At 43.9% G+C, this 17,926-nt stretch overlaps 1 protein-coding gene across 2 annotated transcripts; it reads right to left on the bottom strand.

Moving 5' to 3' along the window:
• Positions 1-3,469: 3,469 nt before the first annotated feature.
• Positions 3,470-9,761, bottom strand: LOC123451758 (protein FAM135B-like). Of its 2 annotated transcripts, XM_045128289.1 has the most exons (14): positions 9,028-9,761; positions 8,488-8,579; positions 7,468-7,622; positions 7,316-7,380; positions 7,016-7,202; positions 6,213-6,476; positions 5,960-6,093; positions 5,649-5,838; positions 5,515-5,574; positions 5,188-5,439; positions 4,851-5,109; positions 4,565-4,770; positions 4,404-4,454; positions 3,470-4,309 (listed from the first exon to the last, which is right to left on the bottom strand). In XM_045128289.1, exons 1-14 carry the CDS (start codon positions 9,249-9,251, stop codon positions 4,019-4,021), a joined length of 2,430 nt encoding a protein of 809 aa, XP_044984224.1. In that variant the 5' UTR covers positions 9,252-9,761; the 3' UTR covers positions 3,470-4,018. The 2 variants fall into 2 exon arrangements, with proteins under 2 accessions (XP_044984224.1, XP_044984225.1); XM_045128290.1 differs by lacking the exon at positions 9,028-9,761 and having other exon boundaries at positions 7,468-7,635; positions 8,488-8,574.
• Between the last annotated feature and the right edge of the window lie 8,165 nt (positions 9,762-17,926).

The raw sequence follows: 17,926 nt of genomic DNA, 5'->3' as shown, positions 1-17,926 counted from the left end.
CATATGATATTAAGACTTATAAAGTCATCATAGACGTCTTGTCGTCAACGAAAACGCCTCCTTCCACTGAATTAACATCATCAGAAATCTTGAAATAAATTCAAAAATAATACCAGCATGATGAGCTAATCCTGATGGACTCGGGATTTCATTGTCTCTCTAACCATCTAACCATAGATTGGTTCACACTTAATACATGCATACTTATGTAGATCCCACATGATTTGTCCTCTACAAGTTTCTTTTAGGAAGTTTGTCTTCGTAAGGTGTTGGGTCAAGTCTTTCAACGAGCGCAACCCTCATGTTTAGTTGCCACTAGCAATTTGAAACCCTGAACAGGCCACAGGTGTTAAACTGGAGGAAAGAGAGGATGAGGCCAAGTCATCATGCCCGTGCCACAACATTTGCTCATTTGTATGCTACTACCGTACTTTCCAAAGGATTAGCTTCCAAGGGTATTTATCCAACAGTAGATCTTGAATTACAAAAAAAATGTGTAGTGGACCGCATTTCCCAATGTACTCCCTTCGTTCCTAAATATAAGATCTTTTAGAGATTTTATTGTAGACTACATACGGAGTAAAATAAATGAATGTACATTTTAAAATATATCTAGATACATCAATATGTAGTTCATAATAAAATCTTTACAAGGTCTTATATTTAGGAACGGAGGGAGTATATGTCATGCGTGTATCTCTAAGTCGTTAATTTTCTAGAGTAATATAAATTAGATATTATGAAAACTATATCATTAAGAAATACAACAATTGAAATTTTTAATGGTATGATTTTTTTTATATAAAAATCATATTATTTTCTGAATTTATCGTTCTAAGATACATGTGGACCTAACAAACCAGAAAAGAGGTAGTAGGAGTAGTATTTCCTTATGGCTTTCTAAGGCCGACAATCAGGACCAGATGAATTGTTTGGATGTTAGAGGCAGCCTCCAAAGTCATTTTGTGCTTTCGATTTATTCGGTTTACATAGATTGGGTTATATGGTTTTCTGATTCATACGGTATTAATACTTTGATAAATACGGTTCGGTTTCGGTATATATCAAATTAGTTCGGTATAGTTTTGGTACATACCATAAAAACTAAAGTTGATGCGAATTTAAAATAAAATAAAATAATTTATAAATTTATGACTCAAAACATATACCTATTTATATGAAGAGTACATAACTATATGCAAGTGTATATGCATGCATGGATTCAATGGTCATGGATGTACTTAGCATCTTTTTTAAGAGAAATATGACTATGTTACAAAAAAATGGATGTGTTTATCATGAAAGGTGGCTCTTGTGCAAAAAATAACTACTTATATGGCTGTTCGCCTCAAGAAATATAAATATTTTTTTATTTTGATTTATTCGGTTAACCTTTCAGTTTTTTGGTATATATCTCGAAAAGCAAAGTTTAAAACGGTATGAAAAGTTCATATCATACCGAAACCATAAACCATAAAAACATAAAATTGATTTGATTCGGTCTATTTTTGGTTCGGTTTTAAAATGCACAGAGTGACTCCAAAGGTTAGAGACGACACTAGCTTTATTTTTGTTACATGTAGTTAAGGCATCTCCAGCGCCATTCCCTAAATCAGACTCGATAGATTAGTCATTCATCCAATGTCATATGCCCTAAACTTCTGCAGGCATTTATTTTAAAGCCGAGGTAATACAATACAAGAGGCGCTTGCGTGCATTCGCGAGCGTCTGGAAGGGCTCCTTCACGACGACTAGGACGAGGCGGCAATGGTGGTGCCCTCTCCATGTCATGCCAGACACGGGACAAGAGTGATGTCGATCGATCGTACCGCCCCAGCTGCATGTTGCGCAATGGCAAGGTTGGCTTGTCCTGGATGCGATGTTTGATTTGGACACCGCGGTTGCGTCGGGAGATGGCGGCTTCTGCTTCATGGGTGGCGAGGCGGCAACTATGGATCCTCACAAACATCACTAATTAGGAAGTATTCCTTTCAAAGATCACTTTCACCTTCCTATGTTGCGACAAGTGGTGTACTGCATGCGTGCCACTTGTCGCAACTTGAGAGTTTTCTTTTTTTTGTAGATTCGTGTTTTTAAAACATTTTATCTCCTAAACCGTGCATCTAAATCTCGAATCATTTTCATTGTTGAATTTCTCGCGTCGAGATCTTCAAACTAGATCCCATGTTGATAAGTTTTGAGGAAAAAAATCACCAAAAAACCGAACCAAAAAAATCGTTCCTCTCGCGATAGGGAAAAAACCAAAAAATGCGTTCTTTTCCTTTTCGACAGGCATGGCCGTGCCTTTCATGAAGGCAAAACCGTGTCTCTCGTGAAAACAAAACCATGCCTCTCAGCCGGTCAAAAAAAAACATGCCTCTCACGGAAAAAAAAAACTTTATTTTCCTTTATCGAGAGGTACGGGTGTGCCTTCACGAAGGCAAAATTATGACTCTTGCAGAAACAAACCATGCCTCTCATAGAAAAACACAAAATGTGTTATTTTTTCCCTTTCTGAGAGGCTCGGTCGTGCCTCTCGCGAAGGCAAAACCGTCTCTCTTGGAAGCAAAATTGTGCCTTTCGCGGAAGCAAAACCGTGTCTCTCATAAAAAAATGCGTTTTTTGTTTTGGAGAGGCACGGTCGTGCCTCTCGCGAAGGCAAAATCGTGCCTCTTATGGAAGCAAAACTATGCCTCTCGCGAAAAAAACAAAAACATATTTTTTTACGATTTTTCCGTCAAAAAACTAAGAAAAATCGATGGAAAACCAAAATACCAAAAAAATAAAAAATGAAAATCTAAAAAGCCAAAAACACATGCGGAAAATAAATAAATAAAATTCAAAGAAAGCCCTCAAAACACGACATGTGACGACGGCTGAGAACGCGTCAAATGATGGTGTGTGAAAATGCTTGTTGTGAATCTTTCAAAGAAACGATCGCTAACTAATGGCTCTTACAGGCTACGTTTGGTTACGCACTACCCCGCATGGTTTTGGGCCCAAACCACAGGGATCCACGCGGATCGGACCCGCTAGGAAATAACCTCCACCTTCTTGTTTTGACGCATTCGGTTTAGCCTCAAGCAAATTTTCCCCCGTCGAAACCCCTTGATACCACGGCTTGTACATACCCGTGGAAAAAATCAGCTTCCTCTCTCTCTCTGGTACGTAGGTCTCTCAATCGACGCACCAAAGCGGGGGTCTGGACTTAACCGAGTGGCGGAGGGAGGCCGTGGAATTTTTGTGGCAGGGAGTCAACCCCCAAGGGGGTCAAGTGCTGACACCCAATCACTGCAGGGATTAGTTCCCGTGGTGGAACTAATCTCCTGTAACCGAACAAAACCTCACGCGGTGGATAGGTGGCTGCAGCTCGTCGTCCTCTTTGCTGCCTTGCCTCCAAGAGGAGACAGAAGACTTAGAGCACAATAATAAAGATGAAAAATGATCTACGGAATCTTGATGACAAATATAATGAATATCATTTTGATTCTTACAATCTCAATAATGCATTTGTACATCCAAAGTCAAAAGTCGTACAAGTTTGACTGCACTCTCCGGCATCCAATGAATCCTCAACATTCAGTTACAGATCAACAACTACATGACATGACAAGAACCACACAATGATCTCTGCCTGATGTGGTGATCATTAAAAAAAGATAAAACACATGTCATGCTTATTTGACATAAGCTCACTGCCTGTTTGGGCCTCCTAAACTGGCTGGTAGCCCTAAAATACACCACACCAGAAGACGTTGGATTATCAAGACCTGACGGCACATCTACAGGACTATAAATCGAAATGAACAAATCGACTATTTATACAAATCAAATCTAACAAACTGGCAAAATGTTACTGCTAGGCAACTTTACAGTGCTATCCATCTTGGTGACGAAACCTTTATATTCCTTTCTTGGTCAGTAGTGCAGTATCCAGGTTTGGTTTGGTTTTGGTTTTGTTTGGAACGTCATGCCTTCCCAAATTACAGAGAGAGCATAGTCATGGTCATGGTCATTGTCATCGGAATAGTTCAGGGAAGGACCACATGATGAACTTGGCGTAGATGTCAGTCTCCAGGAATTCTATGTGGGCTGCTCTGCCAATCATTGTGTTGAGGTTCCGCCCATGGGCAGATTGGTCGAAATTAACATCACACCTCATGAATATACGGGTTTCAGACGACGGTGCACGGATCTGATCCAAGCAATTATTCAGCATTTCCGTGAAGACTTGACCTTTCCTTGAAGTATCAGACGACGCAGCAGGGCAGAGCTCTATTCTTGCTGAATGATATGGTACATACCCATCCTGGTAGATCAGAGAAATACAGCATGACATGTGAGCTTTATAGTTCAGATCCACACGTAACTTGAAGTCGGTCAAAAGGAGAAAATGGGCTAACCTGTGGTGACGATAACAATATGATATTTTTGAAGTTCTCTAGTGTCTTTGACTGAAGGAAGAAAACAAAAGGAATGCTTCATGGTTAATTCTTACTGGAAAATGTAGCTGGTATAAGTTGGCAACGAGTGCATTCCAGAATGAAGCAGGGCGATGCTGTACCTTGCAAAGCCTATAGAAAAAGGTATTTTGGGGGTCTTGATCGTCACTGAAAGTGAGCTGATGGATGCATTGTGCCCCCTTAAGCTTTTTTAGAAGCCAGAGACCAGAATTGAACAAAGAATTTGAGCTGTACCAATAACCTAAGTGAGGCCCTGATATCGACATGTATGTGTAGAGGTTCTTCAAGTATGGCTGCAATGCAGGTTCTATTGGAATGCAGAAATATAGTTAGTCACCTAAAGACTCACTTGATTGATCCACTGGAATTTGACAAGTTGGAAAATACCTGCTAAGGCAGTTCTGATGATAATGTTTCCAATGGAATGGCCAACAAAACTAAGCTTCAATTCTTTGCAGCCTCCATGTCTTGCAAGCTTATCCACTTTCTTTTTCAAGAATGCAACAACCTCCCCGGCAAGCCTGCCGCCCATTTCCTTAAAATCTCCAGAAGTCTTATCTTCATTAGCCTCAGACATTAGGCATTCAGCTCCAGGATCCAATAGAAGCCATTGATTTCTAACAAGACGTAAATCCAAATGGTGTCCCTGCTTTCCGTAAACACAATAAATTATAGCCAACAATACTGCAACTCCAGGGAATTAAAGCAGATGCACGGGACTTGCCTGAAATCCATGCACAAAGATGACAGCTCGTAATACGCGTCCACCTTTTTTAGCATTGATATTTTTCAGCGCCAAATACTCTCCTTGTAGTTTAGGTAGCACAATAGTATCCTTCTGTTCTGAAGAACTTGATGCGAAATCCTTGTTTGAACCATGTTGTGGAACAACCATGACATGTTGTTCTATAAGAACAACCGGGACACGTGAAGGATCGGCATATATATGCATATCTTGAACAGACCTCGTGTTGATCTGCAAGATTTCAAATTAGTAACAGTTTACAATAGATATTTGTGCACATAAACTATTCCAAAAAATAATGTTAACCTTCATTTGGGCTATGCTCTTCCTGTGTAGCTCAGCCCGTGAAGCAGAATTTTGTACAGGCTGCAGATAGATGTAAACTAGTAAGAGATTATAAGAAGTGATATATATGCTACTTATGAACGGGAGATAATTACATCTTCATGAAACTTCCTCGAACCAGAAACTCTCAGGAGGGAGTGACGGTAAGATGGGTCATCACTCATACTCCGCAAATAGCGGTGTGGAATCTCGATTTTAGAGTGATTAGTCCAGATTGACCATTCTGCTTTCCTGTCAACGGCCCAAATGTCCCGCAAGTAATCCATTATCTTAGTTTTATTTATCCTGCAGTAAACAAGAAAACAATGTTGGGCAAATGATATCTTTGAAAAGTAGGTTAACTGAGGAACCATCAGGACCATGGACAGCAAATAACAAGTGAAAGTGAGAGAACAGTTAAGTTCACCTATGAAATTTCAAGAATGCATTCCATAGAAGTGAAAGTTGGCTGCTCACGGTTATAAACAATTCTAACAACTCTTCACTGGAAAGAGTATACAGCATACCATCACTAGTGCCATCAACGACATCATTAGGTCTCTGCAGAATTGTGCAGAAATATTTCCAATCAGCAAGTCCCATATACCAACTCAAAAAAAAAAGGGTCCCATATCATGAGCGCATTCATAGGTCACTACAAAAAGGATGATGAAACTTGCCTCCAGAAAGTCATGTAAGATGCCAGCCAAATGCCCAACACCCTTGGTAGTTACAGGGAACACTTTACCAGAATCAGGATGGACTGGTTTTGAAGACTGAAGTGACTCATATTTACCAAGACTAAAGTCAGCATCATCTAAATCTTCTATTGTTTTGCCAACAGCACCACTGATTTTCTTCAATTCTTCAAGTAACATTTCCCTTGAAGTCAATAATGCCTTGACAATCTGATGTGCTGTTGGGCGTAAACCTTGATCTGGTATCTGCATATTAAAATGGCGTGTTTACAAGGAGAAAGTAATCATAGTAACAAATAAAATCAGACCGTCCATCAGGTTGCCAGAGCAAAATAATTGGAAAACTTCTGAAAGTAAAACAACTGTGATCTTTTGAATACACCGCTTGGGAAATGTGATACAATGTTAAAATAAAATTCCGCTCATTTGTGGAGTTGAATTTCAAGTGGTAGATCAGGAATAGAAACCTAGAACATGAATCCTACTGGATACCAGCCATACAGTTTCTAGTACCAACCTAGTTCTATGGTTGTGTGACACAATGTTAAAATAAAATTCCACTCATTTGTGGAGTTGAATTTCAAGTGGTAGATCAGGAATAGAAACCTAGAACATGAATCCTACTGGATACCAGCCATACAGTTTCTAGTACCGACCTAGTTCTATGGTTGTGTGACTTTGTCAAAAGTTGTTCAGAGCATCTATTTACCGCACCGCCTCACACAAGTTGCATAGGAGCACCATTTCAAAGAACATTAAAGCTAAAGCTTCACAAACCTGTGTACCTTCAATGATGATTTATTTGCACCAGCTTTCAGGTACACTATATGCAATGTCAGATCGACAAGCACCGCGTGGAATGCATCAAAGTGAACTGGACAATATGAATGTAAGCCCAGGAGTGCTTTGCGTGGGATCCTAAATTCATGTACGGCAGCTGAAGATGTAGCACTAGAAGATTGGATATCAGATCTGAAACAGAAGCAATAACCCCATCAGTCTTGGCAAATGAAAACCATAAGCTGCACATGACTGAACTAAATCTCAGAAGAAAGAATGCACATATAAATTAGAACTAGACTCACCCATTCTCCAGTGTTGGGGCATATATTAACTCGTACTTCAATATCACAGCAGAAGCTGCTGGACCCTTGAAAAAATAAAATATGTGCTCTCATAAGGCTGCAATTAGTTAATTCGAAAGGGGAAAAGGAATGCTAACATTCGAATTTCCAACCTCTTCTGCACCGTTGAGTATGTTGAAAGACACCATAACCGATAGATATATGTCCTGTCGAGCATACTTGATTCTGAATGGCTGTGTGTAGAAGCTGTTATCAGCGTCATCTATTCTCCAAATGCCTAAAGCATCGTCCGCACCGACATCAGGAGCTGCACAATCCACCTAGCATGTCATTATCTATTAGCTAATGATTGGCAAGGACACTAACAAAAGAATCTTTCAAGTAATTGCAACCAGATAAAAAAACCTTGGAATCTGGAACGCTTGTTTTCGTGTACAATGAAGATAAATAGACATAAACATATGTGATTTAGATGAGAGTCCACAGATATTTGGTACAACATTGTCACCATGTTAAACAGATGGTCCGGTAGACCAGTACAGATCAGTAGATCACATTCTCCATAATACTGTAGCACACTGTTTGGTGGGCCTGGGCCACATACTTAGCTGTGAAATCTCAGCTGCCTGTCATTGTCTCATCACAAGATAAGGTGCACTTTGTAAACTACCGCAATTTATCAGTTGGTTCGTCTAGAAGGAATACAAGCCTCGACAAAGATTAACAGACATATCACATATATTATGTGTGCTGCATGATAATTATAGTACACGACATTGACATGCTTGTACAGTTCGTATCCAGCTATGCAACATGCCTCTTGATGTTATCTAAGAAGGATAGGTAGATTGCAACAAGGTAGGTTGATAGATTTATACAAGCAAGGTAGAGCTTAAAAGTTAAAACCATAACAGTCCAATGTAAGTACATAGGTAGACTTCATTTTCTGCACTAGGAAACAGTAGCATGGTTCTTCTCGACTATAGTACTGAATATTGACAACAATCAAACAGTTAGTATGAACTTTTAGCTCACTACACAAATTCAAGAACCTCACAGATTGCAAAGGTATCAATTTAAACATGTATTTCCTTGAAATCATGTGAAAATAACAGAAGCACTGAAGCAGGCGATCACATCATACTGTCCCTCGTTAGAAGAGATGGACGCACCTTCGTACTGGACTACCCTTGCGGGTGAAGCTGGTGTCTTGCTACCGCTTTCACCCTCCTCCCACATTGCACTAATCTTCATCTGGTACCATCTGCACATAACCCAATACTCGTTTCACAACGAAGAACAGCACTCCCTAGTTGACATAAAATATAAAAATTTCGGAGATCCAGAAATATGGAGACAAAGATCTGCATGCCGTCTCGCAGCGCAAAAATGTGTATGGACAAACTCAGAACTGCCAGTACGAGGGGGGGGGGGGGGGGGGGGGGAGGTCTGACTCGCAAAAAAGAAAAAAGAAAAACCGAATTAACACGAAATGCTCCAACAAACCAAAACTATTGACTAAGTTTGTACCGAAACTTTGTATTGGCTTTTTTACATGTCACAAAAAAATGAAACTTTTTAACTCAAACCACTTGGAACTTTAGTATAGTCAAAAAAGAGAATAGTGAAACTAAACCCAAGAAGAAGAAAAAAGACATCCACGGAAAAGAAAAGACCAAAAGCAAGCATCTCCACGAGACACGGCTCCATACCCTTGCTGGAAGAGATCGAGGTTGTGGAAGCGGTGGATGTAGACGGCCACCTCGTGCACCGTCTCCATAACGTCCGGCGGGCGGAAGCAGATGGCCCTCTTGGCCCCCGGCCCCGCGGCGGCGTTGTGCACGCGGCCGGACGCCGGCGAAACCCTCCTGGTGGCTCCACGCGGGCTGCCCTGGTCAACGGCGCCGCCGACGAGGCACTTCATGCGGCCGAACATGGCCGCCCCGCCCGCCCCGATCCGCGCATCACTTGGCCGATCCCTGGGCTAGCGAGCTCTAGGGTTGGGGCTTGGGACCCCGCGGGAGTAGGACGCAGGGGAGGCCAAACGCGTTGGCGGGGGAGAAGGAGAGGGCGGCGGCGTAGCACGTCAGTGGGCTTGGCTAGTTGGCAGATCGGGAAGGAATGATGGGAGGTAGGAGTAGTTGGTTAATGGCGGCGGCGGCGGCGGCGCGAGTTTGGCACGTGGGGCCTGGGCGGCGGCGTAGAGGCCGGGCGGTGGGGCCCGGTCGCCGGAGGGTCCGGAGATCGGAGGCGGAGTAGTGGGAGAAGGAGGCGGCGGTAGAGCTGGTGAGAAAGAGCCAAAGAGGAGGAGGGTGAAGGGGGAGAGAAAGGTTGGAAGGGGATTTTTAATGGCTGGCTCGTGTCACAGACATGTGGCGGCCGAGTTGCAAGTGAGCGCGGCTCGATGGAGCTGTTTGAGGGGAACGGCGGGCACGGTCGTGTAGGGTGCACGTGGAGTCGGAGGAGTGGAGGAGACAATTTTATGGCCGTAACTCTACCGGGTACACAAGCAGGTAGCAGGTCGTTAGGGTTGGCGGTCCCACCTGTAGGCATCTTGAGTTTTTTTAGCCATCTTCGAGTTAGAGCATCTCCAACGGCAGTCGTTGGTATAAATGTCCACATCAACAGCCAACAGCACATCATATATGCTTTTCAATGTACTATATGTTAACCGTATATAAAATAACTAAACGAGTTCACAAAATGTTGAAGAAATGATCATGTTTGCCTCGGAGCTTGTTCCTGAACCGTTGCTTCAAGTTCATACGATTGCATTCTCTCTCTTCTTTCATTATATGACATGTCATTAAAAGCGTCTATGTGACAATTTTACCAACGATGATCATACGACTATTGGAGATGCCCTTAGTTGGTACTAGTACTAGTTTCTTCACAAAAAAAGTTAGTTAAAGTTCTAATGTATCTTTGAAATTAGGCGGGTCCATCATCCGCACGCGGCTGCTTTGTCGCACTAGGGTTAGGGTTCTCTCATTGGGGGTGGTGTTTTCTCCGGTGGTTCTCGGGGTGGCGATGGCACTGATCAGCGACGCTTTCACTCTCCTATGACGAGCCTATGGCAAAGTGATCGGGGAGAGGAGTGGCTACTGCAAAGGAGATGACCATTCCATGAGCAGAAGCGACAACGGGCGCGACAAGGAGGAAATCTTCAATATCTCTCGCAGACCGCAAGACTTCTAGGGAGGCCTCCAGCCCCTCGACTAAGCTAGGCGAGTTGATCGTGATGAAGAAAGAACATCACGGTTTCGGATCCGTCTCTAGAACAAGTTAGTGTTGCAAGATGGTCTATGATGGGCAAGGTGTACTCGACGAGGCTGCTCAATAACCGTCCTCTCGAGAGGACGATGCAAAAGGTTAGGGGCTTACATAGGGAAGAACAATTCAAGGATAATAAAAGGAATATATCCGTGGTCACGTGCGGGGGTGAAGGTGATTGGAGGCCTTCGTTGAACAATTGACCATGCAATGGGCCTCAAAGATTATGAAGGGAACGTACGTCCTTCGAAGATGGTTTCATGTGGTGGAATTTTTACCTATTTTTGGGCCAGCCCAAGGTACAATTTTAGAAATTCCTAATAAATCCTAGAGGCCCACGCAGGCCTTTTGTGCAAGGCAAGAGGTGGAAAAGTTTAGTCCCACATTGCTAGTTTAGTGGGATTTGGACCTCCTTATAAGGGAGAATGTTTCCACACATGTATAAGCACAGATCTGGCCAAACGGGCCGGGTAAATGGGTCGGCCCGACAGCCCGCGTGGCTGGCACGACACGGGCCCGGCCCGACACGGGCTATTCGTGCTCGGGCCCGGCACGAAGCACGGCTCGGGCCGTGCCTGGGCACGCGGGCCCGCACGACACGACCCGTTTATTTTTTATATATATATTTAGATTTTTTTGTTATATATATACAAAAATATGGCCCAATAGGCCCAAAAATAAGCCCATAAGGCTAAAAATGCGGCCCAACGTGCTAATCGGGCCAACATGTCGGCCCGTTTAACAATCGGGTCGTGCCTGGGCCTAGAGGCGCAGCCCACGGGCCGGCACGGCACGGCCCGACTAATAAACGTGCCTGGGCGGGCCGTGTCGTGCAAGGTCCGATTAGCACGGACCGTGTCATGCCGTGCCGGCCCGTTTGGCCAGGTCTGTATGAGCATGAGAACAAGAGAGACATACACGCGCGTTCCTCCTCCACCGCCCGCCTCGCCTCGTCCCGCCGTGCCGCGGGTTGTGGGAATGAGCCGAGCCGAACTAAATTTTTGCCACACACGACTAGTATATGAAAGGTCACTCGAAAGCTGAACGTTTTGTTGTAGTGGATATTGAACACGAACGCTGCACCCTTCGGTTGTTGTCTGTTCGTTTCGTCTCCCTCGTTCTCTTCGGCTCCAGTCGCTCGCCTCTCGCCTCCTTCTCTTGCGCCTATAAAAGAGAGGTCTCTCCTCTCCAGAGATACGAATCAGAACTTCCTCTCGCCACCGGTTCCAGACTCTGTGATGCTGCTACGTTCTTTCCCATCCCGGCTTGCGGCATGCATCATAGGTCGGGACAATAGGCCTTTGAAACTCCGTCACTTTGGGTCATGTACGGGAGAAGGGCGATAAGGTTTTTTGGGAGCGCTCCGCGCGACTACTGGCTTTCATCATGGAAACCGACAACCTCTTCCCGGACGAGGACTTCTTCCCTGACATCGACCACCTCTTCGACAACATGTCCAACGACAACACCAACACCACTTCTGCTGCAGCTGCAACTCAGTACGTTCTCGTATTCTTCTTGTTTGAGTTCATACATCAACTTCTAGTTGTAGTTTCTTTTCTGGATATGTTGTGTTCATGTTCATCCTTTCAAATGCAACTTCCATGTTTTCTCTATAATTGCATGGCCTATCATATGTTTGCTATGGTAGTCGTGGTTTATCTATTATTTCTGCTAGTAAAATCACTTGGCAAATCGCTCTTTTTTCCAACAATCCAAAAACCTTATTATAGGCAATTTACCCCAAGTGGTTTTGCTGCTTCCATGAGACCTCCTATGTTTGAGGGTATCCACTATAAGAGGTGGCGCGTGAGAGTTGTTGTATGGTTTCAAACCATGAGCTGCTATGACGCCACTCTTGGCAAACCTGAAGGAGATCATGATGCTCAACGGGAACTAGCTTTTCAGAAAATGGATACCTTGTTTAAGGCTGCTCTCTTGAGTGTTCTTGGTGAGAACATAGTTGATGCTTATGCGTCAATTGATAATGGAAAAGATATGTGGAATGCACTCGAGGCCAAGTTTGGGGTCTCGGATGCTGGCATTGAGTTGTACATCATGGAATAATTCTATGACTACAGGATGACTGAAGAGCGCTCCATGGCTGAGAAAGCTCATGAGATACAGCCATTTGCTAGAGAACTTGAGCACTTCAATTGCATGCTACCAAACAAGTTTGTTGCGAGAGGCATAATCACTAAACTTCCTCATTCGTGGAGGAACTTTGCTACCTTACTGAAGCATAAGAGGCAGGATTTTTCCGTTCCGGATCTCATTGGTACTGGAAGAAAAGGCGAGAGCAAAAGACACACGTGCTCGAGGTATTGAGGGACGATCTAGTGCCAATGTGGTATAGAAGAAAAACTTCCAGCCCCACAATTTCAAGAACAAGGGCAAGTTTGATGGTAAAGCAAAGTTTGATGGGAAGAACAAGGTTGTACAACACACCAACTTCAAGAAGAAGAATGACAAGAAGAAAGGTGTTTGTCATGTTGTGTGGAGATCCTGATCATTGGGCACCTAACTACCCTCACCGTTATGACAAGCGTCAACATGGGAAAGGCGGCAAGACCGCTAATGTTGTCTTTGGTGACAACAACGTGGAGGATGTTGGGTATGGTATATTTCCCACTATCCTTTTAGTATGTCATTTTCCCAATTGGTTGATTGACACGGGTGCTAATGTGCATGTATGCGGTGATATTTCCATGTTTTCGTCTTATCACATTGCGGGGACTTCCACTGTGCTGATGGGCAACGGTTCAAGTGCTTCTGTTCGTGGTGTTGGCGCGGTCGATCTGAAGTTTACTTTGGGGAATGTCGTGCGGCTGAAGAACGTGCATTATGTCCCCTCCATCAATAAAAATCTTGTTAGCATATCTCTTATGTGTAGAGATGGCAACAAACTTGTCTTTGAGTCGAATAAATTTGTAATATCCAAGTATGGAACTTTTGTTGGTAAAGGCTATGAGTCTGGAGGCCTGTTCCGTTTATCCTTGGCAAATGTTTGCAATAAAGTTGTTAATCATGTTTGCAACAATAGTGAATCAAATGTGTGGCATTCACGTCTCTGTCATGTTAATTTTGGTTGCATGTCGCGACTAGCCATACTTAATCCCTAGTTTCACCACCGTCAAGGGATCTAAGTGTCAAGTTTATGTGCAAGCCAAGCAGCCTCGTAAGTCTCACACGACTGCCGAAACGAGAAACCTTGCACCACTAGAGCTCATACATTCAGATCTATGTGAAATGAATGGCATTTTGACAAAAGGTGGAAAGAAATATTTCATGACGTTAATTGATGACTCCACTAGATACTGCCAAGTGTATGTTCTGAAGTCTAAGGACGAGGCTTTGAACTATTTCAAGATCTATAAAGTTGAAGCTGAAAACCAACTTGATCGGAAGATCAAGAAGCTTAGGTCCGATCATGGTGGAGAGTATTCCTCAAATGAATGTGATTTTTTCTGTGCGGAACATGGTATAATCCATGAGAGGACACCTCCCTATTCACCTCAGTCAAACGGGGTATCCAAAAGAAAGAACCATACTCTAACTAATTTGGTTAACACCATGTTAGACACATCGGGTCTCTCCAAGGCATGGTGGGGGCATGCGATATTGACTGCATGTCATGTCCTAAACCGAGTTCCCACAAAGAACAAAGAGATAACTCCATTCGAGGAATGGGAGAAGAAAAGGTTAAAACTCTCTTATCTACGAACGTGGGGTTGTTTGGCGTGTTGGAAATATGCCCTAGAGGCAATAATAAATTAGTTATTATTATATTTCTTTGTTCATGATAATCGTTTATTATCCATGCTATAATTGTATTGATTGGAAACACAATACTTGTGTGGATACATAGACAAAACACTGTCCCTAGTAAGCCTCTAGTTGACTAGCTCGTTGATCAAAGATGGTCAAGGTTTCCTGACCATGAGATCATATAACTCACTGGCACCGGAGGAATACCTTGTGTGTATCAAACGTCACAACGTAACTGGGTGGCTATAAAGATGCTCTACAGGTATCTCCGAAGGTGTCCGTTGAGTTAGTATGGATCAAGACTCGGATTTGTCACTCCGTGTGACGGAGAGGTATCTCGGGGCCCACTCGGTAATACAACATCACACACAAGCCTTGCAAGCAATGTGACATAGTGTAAGTTGCGGGATCTTGTATTACGGAACGAGTAAAGAGACTTGCCGGTAAACGAGATTGAAATAGGTATGCGGATACTGACGATCGAATCTCGGGCAAGTAACATACCGAAGGACAAAAGGAATGACATACGGGATTATATGAATCCTTGGCACTGAGGTTCAAACGATAAGATCCTCGTAGAATATGTAGGATCCAATATGGGCATCTAGGTCCCGCTATTGGATATTGACCGAGGAGTCCCTCGGGTCATGTCTACATAGTTCTCGAACCCGCAAGGTCTGCACACTTAAGGTTCAACGTTGTTTTATGCGTATTTGAGTTATATGGTTGGTTACCGAATGTTGTTCGGAGTCTCGGATGAGATCACGGACGTCACGAGGGTTTCAGAAATGGTCTGGAGACGAAGATTGATATATAGGATGACCTCATTTGATTACCGGAAGGTTTTCGGAGTTACCGGGAATGTACCAGGAATGACGAATGGGTTCCGGATGTTCACCGGGGGGGGGGGGCAAGCCCACCCGGGGGAAGCCCATAGGCCTTAGGGGTGCCACACCAGCCCTTAGTGGGCTGGTGGGACAGCCCAAGAAGCCCTATGCGTAGGAGAAAGAAAAATCAAAGAGAAAAAAAAGGGGGAAGTGGGAAAGTGGAGAAGGACTCCACCTTCCAATCCTAGTTGGAGTAGGATTGGAAGGGGAGGACTCTCCCCCTTGGTTCGGCCGAACCCCTTGGGGCTCCTTGAGCCCCAAGGAAAGGCCCCTCCCCTCCCACTTATATATACGGAGGTTTTAGGGCTTATTTGAGACAACTTTGCCACGGCAGCCCGACCACATACCTCCACGGTTTTTCCTCTAGATCGCGTTTCTTTGGAGCTCGGGTGGAGCCTTGCTGAGATTAGATCACCACCAACCTCCGGAGCACCGTCACGCTGCCGGAGAACTCATCTACCTCTCCGTCTCTCTTGCTGGATCAAGAAGGCCGAGATCATCGTCGAGCTCTACGTGTGCTGAACGCGGAGGTGTCGTCCGTTCGGCACTAGATCGGAGCGGATCGCGGGACGGATCGCGGGACGGTTCGTGGGACGGTTCGCGGGGCGGATCGAGGGACGTGAGGACGTTCCACTACATCAACCACGTTTATTAACACTTCTGGTGTGCGATCTACAAGGGTATGTAGATCTGAAATCCCCCTCGTAGATGAACATCACCATGATAGGTTTTCGTGCGCGTAGGAATTTTTTTGTTTCCCATGCGACGTTCCCCAACAGTGGCATCATGAGCTAGGTTCATGCGTAGATGTCTTCTCGAGTAGAACACAAAAATTTTTGTGGGCGGTGATGTGCGATTTGCTGCCCTCCTTAGTCTTTTCTTGATTCCGCAGTATTGTTGGATCGAAGCGGCTCGGAGCGACATTACTCGTACGCTTACGAGAGACTGGTTTCATCGCTACGAGTAACTCCGTTGCTCAAAGATGACTGGCGAGTGTCGGTTTCTCCAACTATAGTTGAATCGGATTTGACCGAGGAGGTCCTTGGATGAGGTTAAATAGCAATTCATATATCTCCGTTGTGGTGTTTGCGTAAGTAAGATGCGATCCTACTAGATACCCATGGTCACCACGTAAAACATGCAACAACAATTAGAGGATGTCTAACTTGTTTTTGCAGGGTATGCTTGTGATGTGATATGGCCAACGATGTGATGTGATATATTGGATGTATGAGATGATCATGTTGTAATAGTTAATATCGACTTGCACGTCGATGGTACGGCAACCGGCATGAGCCATAGGGTTGTCTTTAAACTAACGTTTGTGCTTGCAGATGCGTTTACTATATTGCTAGGATGTAGCTTTAGTAGTAATAGCATGAGTAGCACGACAACCCGATGGCGACACGTTGATGGAGATCATGGTGTGGCGTCGGTGACAAAGAAGACCGTGTCGGTGCTTTGGTGATGGAGATCAAGAAGCACGTGATGATGGCCATATCATGTCACTTATGAATTGCATGTGATGTTAATCCTTTTATGCACCTTATCTTGCTTAGAACGACGGTAGCATTATGAGGTGATCTCTCACTTAAATTTCAAGACGAAATTGTGTTCTCCCCGACTGTGCACCGTTGCGACAGTTCGTCGTTTCGAGACACCACGTGATGATCGGGTGTGATAGACTCAACGTTCACATACAACGGGTGCAAAACAGTTGCACACGCGGAATACTCGGGTTAAGCTTGATGAGCCTAGCATGTGCAAACATGGCCTCGGAACACATGAGACCGAAAGGTCGAGCATGAATCGTATAGTTGATATGATTAGCATAGAGATGCTTACCACTGAAACTATTCTCGACTCACGTGATGCTCGGACTTGAGATAGTGGATTTGGATCATGTACCACTCAAATGACTAGAGAGATGTACTTTTTGAGTGGGAGTTCTTAAGTAATATGATAAATTGAACTAATTGTCATGAACATAGTCTAATGGTCTTTGCGAATTACGATCTAGCTTGCGCTATAGCTCTACTATTTTTATATGTTCCTAGAGAAAATTTAGTTGAAAGTTGATAGTAGCAAACTTTGCGGACTGAGTATGTAAAAACTGAGGATTGTCCTCGTTGCTGCGCAGAAGGCTTATGTCCTTAATGCACCACTCGGAGTGCTGCACCTCGAGCGTCGTCTGTGGATATTGTGAACATCCGACATACACGTTCCTGATGACTACGCGATAGTTTGGTGCAAAATACTTAATGGCTTAGAAGCAAGGCGCCGAAGACGTTTTGAAACGTCACGGAACATAAGAGATGTTCTAAAGAGATGAAATAGCGATTTCATGCTTGTGCCCTTGTTAAGAGGTATGAGACCTCCGATGAGATTCTTTGTCCACGAAGTAAAGGAGAAAAGCTCAATTGTTGAGCGTATGCTCAGATTGTCTGAGGACGACAATCGCTTAAATCAAGTGGGAGTTGATCTTCCAGATGAGATAGTGATGGTTCTCCAAAGTCACTGCCACCAAGCTGAGAGAGCTTCGTGATGAACTATAACATATCAAGGATAGATACGATGATCCTTGAGCGATTCGCAATGTTTGACACTGCGAAAGTAGAAATCAAGAAGGAGCATCAATAGTTGATGGTTAGTAAAACCACTAAGTTTCAAGAGAGGCAAGGGC

The sequence above is a fragment of the Hordeum vulgare genome, chromosome 5H, assembly GCF_904849725.1.
Source record: "Hordeum vulgare subsp. vulgare chromosome 5H, MorexV3_pseudomolecules_assembly, whole genome shotgun sequence".
In the NCBI taxonomy this organism is placed as follows: Eukaryota; Viridiplantae; Streptophyta; class Magnoliopsida; order Poales; family Poaceae; genus Hordeum; species Hordeum vulgare.
This window is presented reverse-complemented; position numbering and strand designations above follow the sequence as displayed.